The 20,244-nt window shown below is 37.7% G+C and overlaps 1 protein-coding gene across 2 annotated transcripts in view; it reads left to right on the top strand.

The window, feature by feature from the left end:
• The window catches only part of IPO11 (importin 11), an 86,305-nt gene extending 74,541 nt beyond the window's left edge, over window positions 1–11,764 (top strand). For both annotated transcript variants that reach the window (XM_051788279.1, XM_051788280.1), the window contains exons 31-32: window positions 1,042–1,126; window positions 6,837–11,764. In XM_051788279.1, coding sequence (XP_051644239.1) covers window positions 1,042–1,126; window positions 6,837–7,001 — 250 coding nt within the window. In that variant the 3' untranslated portion in view covers window positions 7,002–11,764. The remainder of the gene's footprint in view (window positions 1–1,041; window positions 1,127–6,836) is intronic.
• Window positions 11,765–20,244: the final 8,480 nt, after the last annotated feature.

Genomic DNA, 20,244 nt, shown 5'->3' with positions numbered 1-20,244 from the left:
CCTGCTAGTGAAATGTAGCAATTAAAAACACACAGTAGTGCAGGATTGAAAGTGAGCAATAATGTGCATCTGTCTTGGTGCTTTGTAGTGTGTGAATTCTGTGTCCTTCATGTATTAAAACATCCCTAATACACAGTGGCAAGTTGTCACCTGAGTGGGTTTTTAAATCCTTTTGGTTTTTAAGGCAGATTTTCTGGGAAAAAATTTGGTAAAATGGTGGAATATTTGTGAATTTTTTCAGTGTGGAGCATGTGAAGAGAATGGAAGACATGCTTGTTATAGGATAACTTTCATCAATGTCTTTGTAAAAGAGCATTCAAACTATTTTAAGAGACAGAAAAACCTCTGACATTTAAACTATTTTTTTCTCCATATTTTCTGGTTCTACACTTACTACAAAAATCATAGTTAAAATAAGGTGGTTGCTTTTGTATATTGCTAGTTGAGCATGAAGCAAAACAAAAAGTAAATTTAAAGCCTTTGCTTTACCTACCTAGAAACAGTAAATGCCTGCAGAAGCTAGTTAATTTCTGTTCAGTGTCTTCTAGATTTTAGTGTAGAACCAATAACAGTGCCCTTATTAGTTTTCAGGTCTTCATATTAAAGATCTCACTGAAAACCATGAATGCTATGAGAAATCTTTGCTAGCTTTGTATATGTGCCACTTTGACTTTCATGCTGATAGGATAGAGTGCTTGTATAGCACTTCCTTGAAAAGAATGGAAAATTCTGGTTAGGAGCAGTAGGTTTTTCTGTATTAATTCTTTTTCAAAACCATGTAGTTTGTTTTCTATATACAGAAATGCATTTTAGAACCACATCTTAAGCTAAAATGTGGAAAATAGCTGAGATTGTTACATGGATTGAGGTAACAGAGAACATGCATTCAGGCTTCATCAGATTCACTGTTTTCAGAAAAAATTACTTGTTAACAGATCATCTGACTTTCAGCAAATTCATATCTATTTTGTGTTTTTAGAAGAGCTTTAAAGTAATTTTTAATGGTAATGCATGTTAAAACTGCTCTTACTCCCTTCTTAGCTGCATGTTAATGTCTCATTTTGAAGAGCCCAAAGCTACAGATGATGAGGAACCTCCTACAGAACAAGACAAAAGGAAAAAAATGGTAAGTTTTCAATTTTTTTATTCAGTTATAGACCTGATTATGTGCTTCACTAAATTCTTTTTGGCTTTCTTTGGTTCATCTGTTGTTCTTGGAAAATTCATCTCTTGAATCAAAAGAGGATACTTTGATGACAAACCTTGCAGCCACAACACTTATGCTTCTGCTTTCCTTTTGCATCTTGGAGACTGTTGTCAAAATAAACATTGTTCACAAAATCTGGACATTACAATACTCAGACAATATAAAAAGAATTTATTGAAAAAAAAAAGAACTAAACCTTACTGAAATGTCATGGCAGGCGGAATTTCTCATATTTAATACAATTCATGTGCTTGCATAGAACCTTTTTCTAGTGTAAAGAACTCTTACTCAGAAGACATAGTTTCTTAGTAAGCTTTTCTTTTAAATACTAGTATATAAGGAATATATTTACAAAAGCAATATAATATATTCCTTAAAAAAATTACACAAAACCAAGCAAACTCTAGTTGTTATGAATGTCTGTAATAAATTCTTTCTGAATCCCAACTGTAGCTCAGTATATGGCTTTGCAGATGGTGCAGAAATTGAGACTTGACACTTGGCTATTTATTTCAAAATTTATACAGGTCATTTGGGTAGGTCACTAGTAGCAGAAGTGTCAAATAATAATCATGGCTTTGAAAGCACAGCTAGCATTTGATTTGAAAAACTAGATTTAAAAAAAAATATTAGCAGCTTGTATCTGGGCTTAGAGATTAAATCTCATAAAACAGGAATCATGAAAGATGAATGGGATTCTCCCCTTCAAAATAATAATGTTTTTCAACTTTAAGGCCATTAATATGAGGAAAAGAGATCAACTTGCATGGTTCATGCTAAATATCACTTTCTGATGTTTGCACAGGATCTAGATACTTTGATCTATCTCTTTGTCCTGCCCTTGGTACCTTGCTTTATTATTACACATAGTTAATATATTACTAGAAAGTTTTTGCTGGAACAGTACTTCATAAGTTTATAATAATTTTATGTGATTGACATTTCCAAATACTGCTATGTTTTTGTCTCATTGCAAACATATTGAGGAACATGTAAATAGGTAGAGAGTGATTCGTGTCCTTACATCACGCATGATGTGTTGGCCTAAGGTGACTTATTTTTACATGCCCTTAATGTATGTTTTTAAGTACTTCGGTATCATTGTTAAAATAAGGGAGTTAAACTTTTTCAACACCCTGTTTGAAACTATGGACAGGAAAAATGAAGTAAAGTATCCTCCCATAAAGATCTATCTTATTTGAACTTGAAGAATTTGTGCAGATTCATGTTTCAGATGATGCTTATATGTAAGCACAGAAGGCTTGGGAGGTTTTTTTTGCTTTACCTTCATATCGGAAGAAACTAGATGAATTGTGCTTTTACATCTTCAGGAAAATAAATAAATTATTTATAATGTAATAAGTTAAATGGTCAAGTTTTATGTGATAACATGGTTTACTAAAGTAATACTTTTTACTCCATTGTTTGGAGTATAATTTCTCCTTAGACATTTAATCTACAAATTACCAACAGATTTAATGTGAGTCTCCTGACTGACATCTCCTAAAAACTTGGATAGTAAAGAATACATTCCCTTCTTAAATTATTTTCTAGTCTTTCCTAGAGCATCACAGTTACGAGATAGTAACCATCATCACAAATATGTATGATTTTTGCCCAGCATTCTGGTTGCCTCTTTAGTATTAAAGTATTCATACTTAAACTGAAGAGAATCTCTCAAATTCTGGAAATCTTTTCAACAATTAATTCATATATCACCAACACACTTTTTAAAGTTTTATTAGACTTTCATTACCTGTTCTTCCATGTTAATGCCATTCCATTTACTTGTGTTATCACTTGTGGTAATTGGATCACTGTTCCAGTACAAAGTAGTGTATAACTGCTTGTTGGAAATGGTGTGATTTTTGACTGTAGTTTTGTCTAAAGATGTTGAGGAACGAGATCCACTTAACAAATACCTGTTCAAACAACTGTTAATTCCGCAGAATGCTGTTTGATGCTGGCAAGCAGAGCTTGGAGAGATGGGATATGGTTTTTCTGTAAAACCTCAGAACTGTTTGTCTGCTTCAGACCTCTGTTTACAAGCACTGAGGTGGAAGATTAATTTCTTCAGTACAGCCCCAAGGTGGTCACCCACATCCAGTTTCAAGATCAATTTGTAAAGTAACTAGGTCCAAAAACTAGTCAAACTCAGGTTTTCATTGTGCAGAATAAAGCACATTTCAGTAATGTGTAGCTACTGGCCAAACTTCTGTTTCCTATCTGTAGCTGTTTTGACTAAGAAGCTGTGGGAATTTACTAGGATTTTTTTTAAACTGGAAAACAGATATGTTTTGCTCTTATCAGAATCAGGCACATTTGAATTAAAAAAAAAGCACACATGTAGGAACTCAGCATACATACTTATGTTGACACATATAGTCCCTGACCAACTATGCTTAATATTTTTCCAAACTTATGCTTTTGTTTGCTTATTCAGTGAAGACGGCAGTTGGCAGTCTAATATTGTTGACAAACTCATTATATCAAACTATTTCATTTATTTTGTTAGCTCTGAATACAAGTTCAAGAAAAGTAGAATGAAAGAAAATCGAGTTAATTGTTGTTGCAGGAAACTCTTTAATTTATTTGATATACTTTTGATGTGACTATCTGAATGAAAACAAATTAATGTATTAACTCCTTAATTAAGTCTGAAGACTCTTAAGTCCCATTTGGCTTACAGATGCTAGATGATGCTTCTAGGAGCAAACATTAATCATACTACCGAAGTCCCTACTGGCTTAGAGTGCTGCTGCTTTAAATGGTGGGGGATGGATTTATGTTTGTTGCAGTAAACTAAGCAGGATTTTTGCATTGGACTTTCATGGCCAGATTTTGGTATCAGGGGGACCACGTTTATGTGCAGTTTCTCAGTTGTCCTGGAAAAGAGATGTTGATAAATACGCAGCAGAAGTGTTTTGGTCATGTTTCTTTTCATGGGAAGGCTACATACAAAGTTGACTAAGTTCTCTGAAGTTTTATGGAAAAGAAAATGTGGAATTATAATATTTATTTGAATAGCATATTCCTGAACTCCCAACACTGTGCAGGTCTGGCAGCTCCATTAGGAATAAAAGATATTAACTTTGAATTATGTAATGTATTAAGTTTAGTCATCTTCTTCACTTAGATTGTTTTTTCAAGATTAATTACTTTTCCATATTATTGCTGAGATGATTCAGAGTATTGTTTGGAAACCCATCATCACCAGCCATGAGGCGTCCTGGGGAGTTGGGACATCTAAGAAATACTAGAGAGCATCTCTATAATAAGAGATGCTACAGAAAACTCAGACTTGACATTCCAGCAAATTTCGCAAATAAGCAAGAATTCAACCCCTTTGTTTTCAAAACAATACAGCACTTTTGTTCAGACTTTGAAGATCACCACTGGGGTGCTAGAAGAGCATTACACACATACTTGCATTCTAGTAGCTTTTTAAAATTGGAAAAAAATTTGGACTTGAGGCTCATTAGTGAACATTGACATATGAGAAGGCAGAAGTTTACTTACTGTTGACTTAAGTCTGGAGTTTTTTTCTTTTCATTCTTTTTTTTTTTTTTAAGATATCTGGAGAATAAACTTTGTAATATGAAATTGCTGACTAAATCAATTTTTCTTAGCAGAAGAGAAAGAAAACTCAAAGTTGATATTTTAAGGCAATTTGTTCTGGCTTCCTATTCTGAGTACTTTAAGTTAAACAAGAATTTATGGTAGGGTTGCACAAGTCATACAGTTAACTAAATGCTTAGATTAATCGGTTTGTAGGTTAAGAGGCTTTTTGGCCTCACTTCCAAGGCAACTTTGTCATTCATTTAGTTGCTGCTGTGTCAGGCTTACAAGGATGAGAACACTTGTATATGGCAATTTTAATACCTGTTTTTCTGTGCAAAATTCCCTGGAGTTATTTTATACATGACTATTCAGAGCTATGAACTTAATGAAACTAACTAATTATAAATGCATTATATGTCCCAAATTGCAATTGTTGGTGAACAAATGCAAATTGTTCAGAAACTGGTAGATTCTTTGCTTGGTAAGACAGTCTTTTTTTTTCCCTGTAGACTGTGTTAGTGCTATTATAACAAGGATGTCCCTAACATTGTCAAATCTTGATTAGAGTAGCTGTGATTTAGAAATTTCATTAGAAAAGTCTTTTATATTTTAGAGATTCAAATTACATGTACTGAAAAAAACCCTACAGAATACTAAACTATTACTACAATTACTTCCCTTTTCAAAATACTGTAATGTTAAGAATAGGTGATAAAATGATCATATCTTACCTTTGAAATGTGAAATAGCTGTATAGTACAAAATGGTGAAGGATTGAAGGCTGAAAAACCAATATTAGGAATACTGAGGGAATGTTTAAGAGGCTTAAAATATCAAAGGTGCAGTGACCATAATAAGAAAGAAGAACTTGTAAGCAGTGATAGAAGAGGCCAAAAACCAGCCTGCTTTTTTACTGGAGTTGTTTGTAAGAAATAAACTTCTCTTTTGTAGTAATTACAGTGGTTTTGGAAGTTTTAATCTGTTTTATATTTATGTGGCCGCTTCACTCAGTATCTTCCCATTTTAGGTGTAATGTTAAGTAAGTAATCTTATGGTTTAATTTTTTCTACTCCATATTAACACTCAAATATTTATTTTTTTTAATCATGCCAAAAGAGCTGTTGTGCAATATGCCTTATTTCTTTAGAAATAACACTGTAGCAAGGTATTAGAGGCTCATAAGTCTCCTATTTCAGTGGACTTTGAGATCTGGCATTATATTTTGTTTCCTGACCTTCCAGCACAAACAATAGTGTTGTTTGGTTTTGACACTTGAGATGAACAGATCATAGGTCTGCATTAATTAGCCATTGATTTTAACATCCTACTTCTTTTGGATGTATCAAGCTCCAGGTGTCCCCATCTCCCACCCCCTGGTGGACTGAGGGACAAATGCTGCCACACATCCTGCTGGCACTGAAAGTAACAATACATCCTCTGTCAATATAACCCCTTATTTTACCTTTTTGCTTTCATTAAGAGGCAGTTCACATGTGGAAAAGAGTGACAAATACTCTGTCCCTCTCTGCCCAAAAGAAAATTGTATAATCTGATGAGGACTGATGAGGTTTATAGGGTACTACCACTGAAGTGTGTCTATTCTTTATGTATATGGACAGTTTATTTTAACTGTTGTTAAACTAGTCTAAACTAGTTTGAGTTCTTCTGTGTTCTGTTTTCTTACTAGTAAAATAAAACTGACTGTAGTTCATGCCATCACAAAAGTGCTTGTTGTGGTAATATCTGATGTGATTTTTAGGAGTTACAGAAAACTCATTCAGTAACTAATAAAGCAGCTTTGAATTGTTTTGTCTTATAGAAGCATGAAATCTTAGAGCAAAGTATAAGACTCTCATGATTTGACACTGCTTCAAATAGTTTTAAACTGATATTTGCCTTGATAATAATTAATTTGATCATTTTTCAGAAGTTTTTTGTTTCTCAGTTAAGTACAAAGAAAAAAAAAAGCAGATTTCTTTCCTGAGCTGAAGTTATTACAGAAATTAGTAAGTCACAGAATAATTTTTAATGCATTATTATGTATTTTTCTCTTACATGTTTTCCACAGCTTGCACTGAAGGACCCTGTACACACTGTGTCATTGCAGCAGTTCATCTATGAGAAGCTAAAGGCACAGCAGGAATTAGTGGGAGAACAAGGTTTTCAGGCCCTTATGGAAACTGTGGATACAGAAATAGTTGCCCAGCTACAAGAATTTTTACAAGGCTTCTAAACAAGCAGGAAAAAAGATTTTGTATGTCCAATTTTTCTTTCAAAAAAAAAATACAGAACTTCCATCTTGTATGGAAGAGCCTAATGGAAGGTGAAAATTACTTGTGTTAAAAAATAAAAATAAGTTTCTGCTGTTGCTATTAAACCATGCTCCTTTGTTATTCTTTTTAATAATATACTAAGGGTTTTATCATTAAACTAACATTTCTATGACTCCTAACATGGTCCATGCTGTCCTAGGTAGTACCTTTTTTTTTTGGTACCATTACTGACCTTTTTGTTCACAAAGCTATGTCATAAAGGCAGAGATCTGCAGGAACTTACTAATGTGTATTAGTGGGAAGAGTCTCTTAATTCAGCACTATAATTCAGTATCAGGAGCTGCTTCTTTTCATATTGTATACCTATAACTTTCTCCCCTTTCTGTTAGTCTTTCTTGACTGTATGTTCAACCATACAAGCAGAAGGAGTTATGAAAACAGTAAGACTGTGAGCAGAAATATTCCTTTTTGAGAGAAAGATAATTCCCATTTGAGTTGTCTCAGAGAAAAAGAAACTTAGATTGTATTTGATGAGTTGCTAGAGAACATCAGTGTATATTGCTCTCTGAAGATGTGGCTTTTCATTTTTGTTACCAAATACTTTATTTTTCTTAAGAAAAAATTTCTTCAGTTCCTTCTATTTCAGTTCTAGCTATCATAACACAGAGAAGCTCACCATAGGTAGATGAATAATTAATTCCAATTAATTTGTGGCTGTACCTGGACTACTTAAAGTTGCCATGTTCAATATCTCTATTATCTGCATGTTTTCATCAGAGGCATGTCATCAGGATACTTCAGAATTGTTGCTGAAAAGTTTAGGCCCCAATGGTCACAGTTGAAATAATTATTTGCAAACATAAGGCTTACTTTTAATTATTTATTAGTTACCTGCAGCAATCACAGGGTAAAGCTGCTCCTTTCTGTATGCCTCTGTCTTTTGTACCTTACAGATGGAAGAGGGAAGAGAAGGCTCATTTCCGTTTTCAGAATTTTTCCTTTTAAGGACTGATCTTCCACCTTCAAAGCTGAAATGAACTTTGTTTGCTTTACTAAGAGATGATTCAGCTATTAAGTCAGATTTTTTTTTCCAGGGGGTTTAGCTGTTTAAAAAGACCTACAAGCTTTGACAATCTTACCAGATAACCAGATGCTTTTAAAAATCTGACCCTTTGGGGAGTAATCATTTTCCAAACCTTTCCTCTGATTGCAGAGGAAGCCTGGCCTTTCTCTCCTCTTTTGGCATTAGTGTCAGAGGCTGGTGAGGCTCTCACATTTCTGAATGCAAAACCTCCCCTATTCCCTGCTGCCAGCATCTGCCAGCAGAAGTTGTGTGGTAACTCTTTGTTTTCTGCTTTTTACTTTGGCATAGGGAGGTTTGCTAGAAGAATTATTAGAATTTGTCTGTATGTGATCTGCATGTCATTTCCTCAATCATCCACCAACACCAAGTCTGATAATTAAGAGTTTTATCTGGTTACGCTTGGTACTTGCAAGGGAAGGGACTCAATGTGCTGATGGTCTCTTTCAGATGTGAACCACAGTTACCAGAACCTGGGGCATTTCACTAAATTTGCATTTGTTGCACAGTTAATCTGCAGAGCCCCTGAGCTTCTGGATCAGTGTAAAACTAGTGGTGATCTGGTAGGCCTCTCATAGCATGACTGCGTGGCGTACATAAAAACATCATGTCAGGGAGCAGTACTTTTCTGTCACCACTCAGCAAAGTCACTTGCTTGGTGCTGAATAGTGGTTCCTGATGTCTCAGAGAAAGGCAGGTACTCCCTGCTGTAGTCCAGCCCTGGCCTAAAGGCTGCTCTCTACTGTGTGGCCAGGCCAGCAAGCTGCCTGTGCTGCCTCCTGCAGGCAACTGAGCCAGATCCGCCTGCCTGTGTCATTCTCTGGGCAATTCCAGTCCTCATTACCTCATGTGGTGGAGTGTTAACTGCAGTTTATTTTAGTGCATGGTAACTAATGTTGGTAGAGACCCTGTCAAGAATGATGGGCATACTTTGGCTAATAACAGCATGATAACATTGTAACTAACTTTCTGAGTAGTCTCTGAGTAACTGCATATGTTCATTTCATATGCATTAGAGAACAAGTTAAATTTGTTACTAAGTGTTTAGCTTTTCATCTCGGGAGATTTTACTCCAAGGCTTGGACTATAAATGAAAACGTCATCATCATAACTGTTTATATGACAACCACTGTCAATGAACACACTGCAAAACAAGTGGCCATCTGCACTCAGCAGCTATCTAGTAGTCAAAGTGGAGAAATTTCATCTTGAAATAGCAGAAAACCTCTATATACTATCCTTATATATTAAATCCTTATATATAGGGTTAAAGTTTCACTGGAAGATTGTGGAGTAGGACTGCAGCAAGCTATAGCCTTTTATGATGATGTTGAAATTTCTAACTTTAGTCTCCAGGGGAAGAAGCAAAACCAAATACAACAAATGGTCTGACATTGAAACAGTAAAATACAGTTTCTGAAATTCTTATGAAGGAGGATCTTTGGTTGTGTTGCCCTTTAGGCTTTGATTTTCAAGACAAAAAGTAATTTAAATTGGGAATTTTTTTTTTTCCTGTAACACAATTAAACTCCTGAGGGTTACGGATGTTATCAGTTTAGCTTGGCAATGACTAAGATGAAGGCAAATGTCTTCTGTCACTCATAAGAGTTAAACAAGAGGACTAATTCTCCTGCCTCCATCTTCAAAAGATAGCTTTGCTGTATCAATGATGGCCATTTTTAGGCCTTTGGCATAACGGAAGTGTTAATAATCCATGTGATCTCATTGCATTCTGTTAAATTTTTTTCAGCTTTAAAAAGTAGATTTATCCATGCTATAACTTATTCCTATTAGGTAGTTCAGTGTTTGTCCCATACAAAATACAACTGGAATAACTTTACTTCTACAAGTCAGATAATGTGTTGGCAGGGCAGTGACCTTATGTTTTCACAGTGCTCTCTGCCTTGCCTGGAGGGAACCATGACCTCCTGCCTTCCCTTCAGTGAAGTGACGGAGGGGTTTGTGTCATTTGCGAGCAAGTCCAAGGGCCAGGCTGTTTGGTGAAAATCTCAGCCCCTGCCATGGCCCAGGAGGGTGCAGAGGGAGTGCAGGGTTCAGTGAGTGCCTGTAGGTGCTGCCGCACCAAATGCAGTCCTGACAGGCCTCGTGGGTGGGGCTGCTGGAGAGAACCCCACTTCTTGCCAGGAAAGTGAGTGCTTGTGGCACTGCTGATGGATTGGCAGGAGTTGTTCTGCCCACTGTGCTTTGACTGAGAAGGGGTTCCACGATTCCAGGGAAACAGACACCATGCAGGCCATTCATTTTTAGTTCTTTCTCCTCAGGGTCTTTGCAGAAGCAAATAACCCATATGCTTTTTCCAATGTATTTCCCCTAAGTTACTGAGACTATTTTAGATAGGGCTCTGAGCACTCTTGTCTAGTGGACAGTGTCTCTACCTATGCCAGAGGGGTTGGAACTATGGTGGTCTTTAAGGTCCCTTCCAAGCCAAACCATTCTGTGATTCCATGATTCTAAGCCTAGGAGAATATGCAGGAGGGAAACTCAGTTCCTGTTGGCCCAAACGGGTGTTCAGACATTTTCTCGCAGGATACCAGGAGTGACAGCCAAAGTCCAAAGTGGACTCTCAGCTTGTAACTGCAAATTGTGACAGATGGACTCATTTCTCTGATGGTTCAACAATGATAAAATCACTTCTTTAGATCATATTAACACTCATACAAGGTTTACAGTTAATATCATTCAATAATGTTTAGTATGCTTAACTTTTTTTCTGTTTGTTCCAAACCATTGTAATGCTCTAAATTGCACTTCATGGTGTTTGAACTGCTGAACATGCCACATCTTCATTTAGCAAAAACAGCAGCTTTGTAACTAAGGTGCACATTTTGAAGGCTCTCCAAACTCATTCACTTGTCTTGCTTCGACGCTGATTATTCAAAAAATAAATGATTACTAATTTTAAAATGTTCGCCATTTCCATCTCACTGCTAGCTGTGATTATTAATGATGACTAATTCTCAGTTAAATAGATTTGATTACTTCTGTAGAAACATTTCATAAAGTGCAATAACTTGTTCATACCAGACTTTGATGACTCTGGGGAAAATGAAATCAAATTAAGTGGAACCAACCCCATCTAAAATTTTATTGTGTATTCATAAGGAGTGCTTAAAAATGTTACATTCTCTGTTCCCCACACTGGCTAGGCAGTATTTTGTTAGGCTGAGTGTATGCTAGTGCACTGACTAGTTTATATACTGTATGCTTAAAAATACTGATCATGAAGGAGTTGTTTTCAATTTTACACTGAATGGATGACCAGCTCTGGTCTAAAATGAATTGGAAAGAAGCAAAAGTGAAGTTGCTGCAAACAAGCAAATTCTGCCAGCAATACATAAATGTAACTAGAGCATGCCTCTTAGAAGTTGGTTATACAGAATAAAACCACATCCCACATGAAGGTATGTGTCATTTCTGAAGTAAGCAGTGGATGTCAGCAGGTGGCAAAGCATCTCACCTGAGCTGGAGTTGTGCAAGTAGTTGACTTTTTCATTCTCTTTCTGAAGAAGGGAAATTGGTGGGTTGACAGAAGGTTTAATTGACCTAAGGTGCAATGCTGTATTTCTCTCTTTAGATTTCTTAACGTGCTTTTAATAAAATAAAAACCAATTTTGAAGTCAAGCTGTCATGTCTAAACCTGTGTAAAGCCTAGAATATTCACAATGAATATTCCTAAGTAAATCAAGTCGCCGAACTTGCACATTGTTTCAGGTAAGAAGCTAGTTGTCAATTTTTAGATTAACCTCTGGAAAGCTTATCAAATTCTATAATGTAGTGTAGTGCTAATAAAGAGACATGATGTTTGAAATGACGACAAAATTTAGTCATAGTTGACTGTGATTGCAGGTTGTCATTCCTTCCCACTGGAATTTTAACTACTCCCTAGCAAGAAAGATTATTAAAGCAGCATTTAAAAACAGACAAAAAAATGTTTAAATGAAGCAAATGTTTAACCCAACAGTTACACTTGTTTTTCCAATATTCGTACCAGTAAAATCTTTGGTGTTAATCAGGGAAAGTAACAGAACGCTGTGGGGCCTCTTTGGTGGTTGTGGTTTAAACTAAGAATAAATTATTTAGGAAACCCACTGAATCCATCATGACAGCATAGACAAATATCCATTAACTTACCACGCTGTGAAAATTTAAATTACTGATAGGTAAATCCTGAACAGAAAAAGTGCAAAGCTGGATGTTTTGTGCATTGCAGTGTTTAAAAAATAAACCATGAGTCATTTCCAAAGTTGTTTCAAGTATTTTAAACCAAGTTGTCTTTATTTTAATGGGGAAAATAAAGCTATTTATTTATTTTTATAATTATTTTTTTAAGTAAATTGACAAAAGTATCTTGCAGATATTTTTATAGGATACTGAGAAAAACTAGAAATTCTCGTAAATCTGGATTGTAGGAATGACTCCAGACTCACTATCTGAGCTTGCAAGGGAATAGAGACCTAAAAACATTTTGATGCTTCACGAACCCAACTTTAAACATTAGGCACGTGTAGAAGGAAGGTTACAGACATAAACAACATGAAGCAAAACATTTTCATCTTTGTCAGCGCTGAAATGCTCTGTCCTGTATTTTCCCACACTCTCTACTACAAGGAGTTGCTTTTTGTTTTACTGCATCTGCCTGCTGGTGAAGTCCTAGGTGACTGGAAAAAGGCAAACATGGTACATATCTTTAGAAAGGGTGGAAAGGAGGGCCCTGAGAAATACCAACCTGCCAGCCTCCCCTCTGTGCCTGGGAAGATCACGGAACAGATCCTCCTAGAAGTTCTGCTAAGGCACATGCAGGACAGGGAGCTGATTCAAGGCAGTCAGTACAGCTTCACCAGGGGGTGAAAAGGTCTCTGCACAGCTTGGAGCAGGACAATTTTAACTGCCTGCTTACAGAAAGCAGGTGAGTACAAGATACCCCTGGTAGGAGTTGAAGGGAAAACGACTGCCTTAGGAAGGAAGAGGACAGAAAAAGTGTGTTCAGGAGAAAAAATATAATTGAAAAGAAAAAGAGAAAGGTGATGAGAGTTGACATGGTAACAGGGACAAGAAATGAATGATACCAAACCATAAAAATAATAAATATAAATGGATGAAACCAGGAAAAACATAGGCAACAGTGTCAGACTGAAGTTCTATTTGGCGTGCATGCAGTCACTTGTGTTTCTGTGACTGTTACCAGGATTACTATTTTTTTCAGAGCTCCCCACTGAAGCACTTGAAGCTTGCATCTGAATACATTCAAGTTTGCCAGAATTTCTCCTGTTTTGGAGAAATAAGCTATTTGGTGCTTACAGTCATATTTTTACAGCAGCAATAGAAATCATGGCATATTGAGGTACCATTTGGCAGAGTTGGTATGCTGTTGGTGTAAGTTTCTTCCTGTTTTAAATAGGAAGTGCAATGCATTTACTTAAACCACTATGAACTCACACTAAAGGTGGACAGAACCAAACTTCAGAGCTTAACAGCAGTAAGTCAGTGGTAACTCACCAAGTGACAATAACAGAATTGTTTTTGATCATTTTTGCATCCCCCGAATATAGATGTAAAGCCTTAGTGCAGGCATCACCAGTGAAAAATGTGCCTTCAAAGTTTTGATTTAAAAAAACAAACCAGCAGACTCAAAAAAGATATTTGCCTCCCCTTCAGAGAGTGGGGTTTTTTGTGTAATCTTCTCTCTGCAGTTGTCAATCTACCAAATACTAAATTCACTCAAAGTTACTTTAACACTTCTTTCAATGAAAATTATATTGAAATCTATATTACTTCCCATTGCCCACAGTTATGTTTCCACTTCAAAATCAATAAAATCTTACTGCAATAAAATCCTAAGCAATCTTAAGTTCAGGCAAGTACAAGGGACTTTGTGTGCAGCTTCAGGTTAAATTGAAGTTCTAACTCAACTTCATTTTGTTGTAAATTTGGATAAAGTAACTAACACAAGCCACAGTGCCCATAAATAGGACACAGTCAAGCCTCTAGAGACACAATCTGAAGTGAAAAGGCTGTGACAGTAATAAGCTAACATACACTCTTACTGTGAGAAACTGTTAGGAACTGTAGCAGAGGCAAATGATACCTAACCCAGGGCATCCATTCCTCTCCAGTCTTTTATGATGTGAAATGACAAAGCATGGGTCAGGAATGAACAAATTATGTGTGCTTGGGGTAAGAGATGGGAGGATTTGATTTTTCCCCCCATTGAGTATTTTAGGGGTCACATATAGTAGAATAATTGTAGTTTACTGCCTGGATATTTTCACTATTAGAGAACATACTGAGAAATGGTACAGAGATGTTGGTTATACCAAGTAGAGCTTTAGCATGGTTTTAAGGCTGCAAATCAAAGCTGGCTGTCCTTCCTTCTGCAGAGGTGCTTAGTGTGCTGTGCTTCCAGGACTTGATTTCTGGGGTTCTGCTACCTCTGTGCCAATGTTGGACACAATCTGCTGCTTTGTGCTTTCTCAGAAACTGGCTTATGTGAACAGACTCTGCAAGAGTCAACTCAGCTCTAGTGAAGTCCATGCTGAGCCAAAACTGATGATCTTCGTTGCACCAGAGCTGGGTTTGCTACAGATATCCTTGTTATTGCATCTAGCATTCCCAAGTTAAGCAAAGTGACCAGAAACAACATGTTCTGCATGTGTAGGTTCAAACAGGGCCTGTTAGCAAGGACTCCTCATAATAGCGATGCAGCAGTCATGCTTATCTGTCTGAATTAGCCTGTAATTTATATTTTATGCTCATATTAGTTCATTTTTGTGCTAATAAACATTGTCAGACCAAGTTCAATCAACAGCATGGCAATCATTAAGGTTGGGAAAAGCCTCTAAGTTCATCAAGTCCAAACATCAACCTAGTATCACCATCATGTCACTACTAACCCATGTCCCCAGGTGCCACAGTCACATGTTTTTTGAACACTTCCAGGGACACTAACACCACCACTTCCCCAGGCAGCCTGTTGCAGTGCTTGACCAAACTTTCTGTGATGAAATTTTTCCTAATACCTAATCTAAACCTCCCCTGGTGCAACTTGAGGACGTTTCCTCTTGTCCTACCACTTGTTTTCTGGGAGAAGAGACTGACACCCACCTCACTACAGCCTCCATCAGGTAGTTGTAGGGGGCGATAAGGTCTCCTCGAGCCTCCTCTTCTCCAGACTAAACAATTCCAGCTCCATCAGCCACCTCATCAGATTTTTGCTTTATATCACATTAAACTGACAAGCAAAAATGAACTCAGGTGTGCTAACTCAAGAGTTATTAAATGATGTGTCACTAACAGTCTCTACCAAAAACACCAGAAGCACTAAGGCACATTCCTCTCTTGGTTAGGTTGCTATAATTTGGAGAAGAATGTAAATTACAAGCAGTGTGTCTGAGTTAGGGGTTGGCATATGCATTTGTCCTGGATTTAGCTAGGTGCCGTACAATTTGCTTGAAGTATATGTTTATCTAGTGACACCATAGGCATAGAACCTCTGCATAGGCAGAGAACAACCTCTCTTGTGGCAGGAGAGCCTCACTTGAATAAAATTTCCTGCACAGGAACCTGGAGAAAGGAAGAACAAAAGCAATATAAATGAGATAATGGCAATTTTAGTTGGTTTTTAGTGGTAGGAGGAGGAGGTATGATCTTGTATTGAGGATAATTACAACAGATGATAGCACAGTCCTCACCCCGTGATAAAGTTTTGTATCCGTGTAACTGATGAATGAAAAGACACAACCAGCGTCTTCAGTTACATGGATACAAAGACACAAGCTCTCTTTTGGGGTGGAATGTTTCTGAATACAACATAACAATTTTACCTGAGAGGTTATGGCATTGGATGTTGAGGAAGGAGGAAAGGAAAATAAAATCTTGCTTGCATTAGCAGGCTTTACCAGAACTTGTTATTTAACTCCACAGCTGAATATGGTCAATTCCATTAACCCAAAGAATTACCAATCCATCGTATCATGTGTTCCACTGCACTACTGCTGTGGCGCTTCTGTAGTAATATATAGCCTGTTGGAAGAGCTGAAGTTTTGCTAAACAGGCACACATCACCAGTCCCTGGAAAACAGCAACAGGGAGGAAATGGAACAATAACCCTTATTTGCATCTTAATTTCAATTGTTTTGAATGGATAAAGTTGAGAGGGCATCTGCTAACTTTTTTCTTCTATCCTACCCTCTCCTATGACTTGTAGTCTGCCTTGAAAGACAATGAGTTTAATTTAAAGACAGTAAGAGACATTCACTGGTGACTAGGCGGTAGTAAGTGTTTGCTGCTAACTCTTCTCTGGAGTTACTACCCTGTGGCTGAGGGTGCTTGTGCGCTTCTATGAGCTGATCCAGTCTGTTGTCTAATTTTACCTATCCATTAAAGCATCTGGGCAACCAAGGGCACTTCTGGTAGAGATAGCTACCACTAGGTTAATCAGCACTAACTGTCACAACTCTAAAACCCTGGATATTTGATTTAAACCTTGTTCAATGCAAATAGAAATTCTCCTACCTGGGTGACTGCTGCTTCTCTGTGTGCAAATATTTATCTTTGAAAGTTCCACTTATTCTATTCATTCTTTCAGACAAAGGCAATACCTTATTTAGGTCTTGTGAAAAACCATGTTTGGTTCCAATGAAAGCTTTTTCAGATATTTAAACTTCACAGGACTGCAACCCATGATAAAAGCCAGCTGGAAAATGAGATAATTAAATAAATATTTAGAAGTCTACTAGAATGTGAGAAAATGGCCATGAGAAACTTCAGATTCTGTCATAGATGAGTGATACATAATTTATGGTTTTAACAAAAATATAAATTCTCATATTATATCTTAAAAGGGCAGACTGGCATTTTCAGGTCTGATTAAGTAAGAACATTTTGAAGAGGGTTTTAAAAGTAGAGAGATAGAAGTGGCAGATGGGGTTTCTAAAACAGGGAATTACTTGGTTTAAAGTCTGGAAGAGGTACATGAGGGTAAAAAATGTAAATTAGTTTACTAAGTTTATAGAATAGCCTTCTATAGTAATGTTATGGCAGATGACATGTACAAACTAGTTATCTAAGAAGCCCAGTAAGAGCTCAATATTATCTTTAGTTCAGCTTATACAAAAACTTACATTTATGGTACGAAAAAAAGTCAGGTAAGAAAGAAAGTTATAAACTCCTGAAGCATTGAAAGGCTTGTTTTCACATGAAAGTTGTCAAATCCACAGAATTACAGAATGGTTTGGGTTGAAAAGGACTTTAAAGATTATCTAGTTCCAGCTACCCTGCCATGGCAAGGAACCTTCCACTAGACAACATTGCTCAAAGCTCCATCCAACCTGGCCTTGAACACTTCCAGGGATGGGGCATCCACAACTTCTCTGGGTAACCTGTTCCAGTGCCTCACCACTCTCACAGTAAAGAGTTTCTTATGTCTAATCAGAAGCTACCCTCTTTCATCTTAAGGATGGCCTTCAGGCCATTGCTCCTCATCCTATCACTTGCCCCTGTGCTCTTGTGAAAAGTCGCTTTCCAGCATTCTTGTAGGTGCCCTTTAGGTATTGGTTGCTGGCTGTCTCGGATTCCCTCCTCATCTTGCATGTACCGTGGGTGCTTTCTTTCCTAAAAAGCACTGTTTCCATTAAGAATCCAAAGTTAACCTTTGTTACAGTCTGCTCAGGGACTGCAGTGTGGTTCTTTTAGACGATTACTTCGAAGGAGAGATTAAGGCACTCAAGTCCAAATGTTAAGTCTCAGACAACTTGCTTTATTTGTAACAATAAGTAAAAGGGGAAAAGGGAGGGGGGGTGTTGGGAGGAGAAGAAGGAGAGGGAGAGGTAAGGAGAAGGAAAGACTACAGAAGTAAAGTACAAAAAGGTTACCACCACCAGTGAGGGAGGCAGGTGGGACAGGCAGGACGGAGACAGGCAGGACAGCACAGGGAGTGGGGCCAGCAGCCAGAACGGACCCCTGGGCAACACCGACTGGACTGGACCGTCAGACAACGCTGGACGCTGCCTTAAATACCCCCTGGTGGGTGCTCATTCAGCTTGGCTCTGGGCGGATCTTTCCACGGTGTCGATCAGTTAAACTGCTGGTACCCAGGCAGGCTGGCTCTGCCAAGGTGGGAAAATGTAACAACTTTCTGTTGGAGACTCTCCAGAGGTTCCAGCAGGCAGTCCAGAATGTCCCCCTAGGTCGATGAAGAGCCCTGCAAGGAGCTGAAGTCGGTGTCCGCCATTTTGTTTAGTGGCTGGACTCTGGAGAGGGGGCTCCTCCAGGCCTGCGAAACTTCACGTACCTTCGCTGATGGAAAAAGCTCCGTTAGAGTAAAGCGATTAATCGCTGCTTATGCAACTTTAAATGGCTTCGAAGAAGCCTTGCCCAAGGCGCTTAATTGCAGCATTAACACCTCTGGGGCCTCTGGTAGAGCCTAATTACCAATTGTTTATTGCACCGGTCAAAGTAAAAACAAAGTAGCAAGTTAGAGATGGAACAATCCCTTTCAACCTTTTAAAGGGAATGCAATTAAAGCAGTGTAAATTAACATTTCACTTTTAAGCTAAGAAAGTGTGGCATTATCTTTCTAAATTAGAAATTAAACTCTGCAATAGTTGCTGTTAAGCAGCTATGCAGTGGCAGTGGACAAATATTTGAGAATTCATCTGATTCCTGAAAGAATTCCCCCTGGTTAATCCAGGATATAAATGTTTTAAAATACCTATTTCTCTGCTGAATACTCATGGTTTGAAATTTATTATACTACAATGCTTTAATTCTCTTTGGCTGTGTTTAACAACCAAGGTAAGCAACAAAGAAATCAACCAAACAAGAATAAAATCCTTTGTAATTACTAGTGAGAGGATTCCTGTATATGCATTACACCAGTTCTGTGATGGGACTCCTAATTCAGCAGACATTAAACACTTAAATGATTTTGCAACAGTACAGAACCCTGTGCAATATTCAAAATAATTATTGCATTAGAGAAGTGCTCAGATACAATGAGAGTGAGTTATTTAGAAGTGCAAAGGAGAAAATACACAGTATCTGCAGAGCTTTTTTTCCCATAACATTGTATGCACGCTGGTATTATCCTAGTACAAACACCAGAGGAACAGTAAAAGCATCACACCGACTCTGCACTTTATAGGGTGACCTTTAATGCTATTTATGGCAGCCTAGAGAAGGGGAGTTGTGATGGCGATGGTTTAACACAATGTCAATTGAGTACAGCAGTATTGCTGGCATTGCTCCCCAAAAAATCTTCTAAACTACGGACTTAGATGATGGACAGGAAGTAAAACAGGGGAGGATACAGCTCACTGCCATGTATTCAAACAACAACAGGATGAAAATCCTCTTTTGATGCCCTGGTGAGCAGACGCGATGTCCATGGTGGCCCAGAGGTAGCCTTTAGCATCAGCTCCCTTCTACTACAGTTCCTGATGGTCTCCAGTACTGGTGCCTGCTGGCTCCTTTCTCTGTACAATGCACAGGACACTTGCCTCGCAATTAACACATACTTTGTACTGAAGCTCTGAGTGTTGTGAGTGATGACGTTAGGAGAGGAATTTTTTGTCATATTTTACAATCCTGTCACTTCATGATCCACCTTTGCATCCTGTCACTTGCCACATACAGCTCTGAAGAAACAAAGCACTCTTTTTCACATGCCAATTAATTTACTTGATCCCATGGATCTCTGCATGCAGCAGGGATTGTGGTGGATAATATTTTCCAGGTTGCATACATTAATGGGGAACAGGAAAGAAGATCAGCCTTTCTAGAAACTTTAATTTTTCTGACTTCTCAAGGATTTTCAGAATAGGAGACTGAAAAGCTGGAGATTTCTGGCTGTATTAATAATTACAGGCACACAAACCTCTTTGGTCCCTTGCAATGGCATTGGCCTTGAGGCTGCTCCTGGCAGTGTTACTTACTGCTGTGAGCTGTTTATCACTACAGGGTGCAGTAGCAGATATAAAGAGTCCTCTTCAGGTGAAGTCACACAGTAAAAGGATGGTTGTTCTCAAGGAGCTGAGGTGTAACTGAGTGTTATGAGTTCCAGAAAGCAAGTTTTTTTTTCTGGTTTTGAATAAAGAGGGTGGTTT

The sequence above is a fragment of the Manacus candei genome, unplaced genomic scaffold (assembly GCF_025592945.1).
Source record: "Manacus candei isolate 608988 ecotype Guabito, Panama unplaced genomic scaffold, ASM2559294v1 h1tg000024l, whole genome shotgun sequence".
Lineage (NCBI taxonomy): Eukaryota > Metazoa > Chordata > Aves > Passeriformes > Pipridae > Manacus > Manacus candei.
The sequence above is the reverse complement of the archived record's forward strand: the minus strand, read 5'-3'. Positions and strand labels throughout refer to the sequence as shown.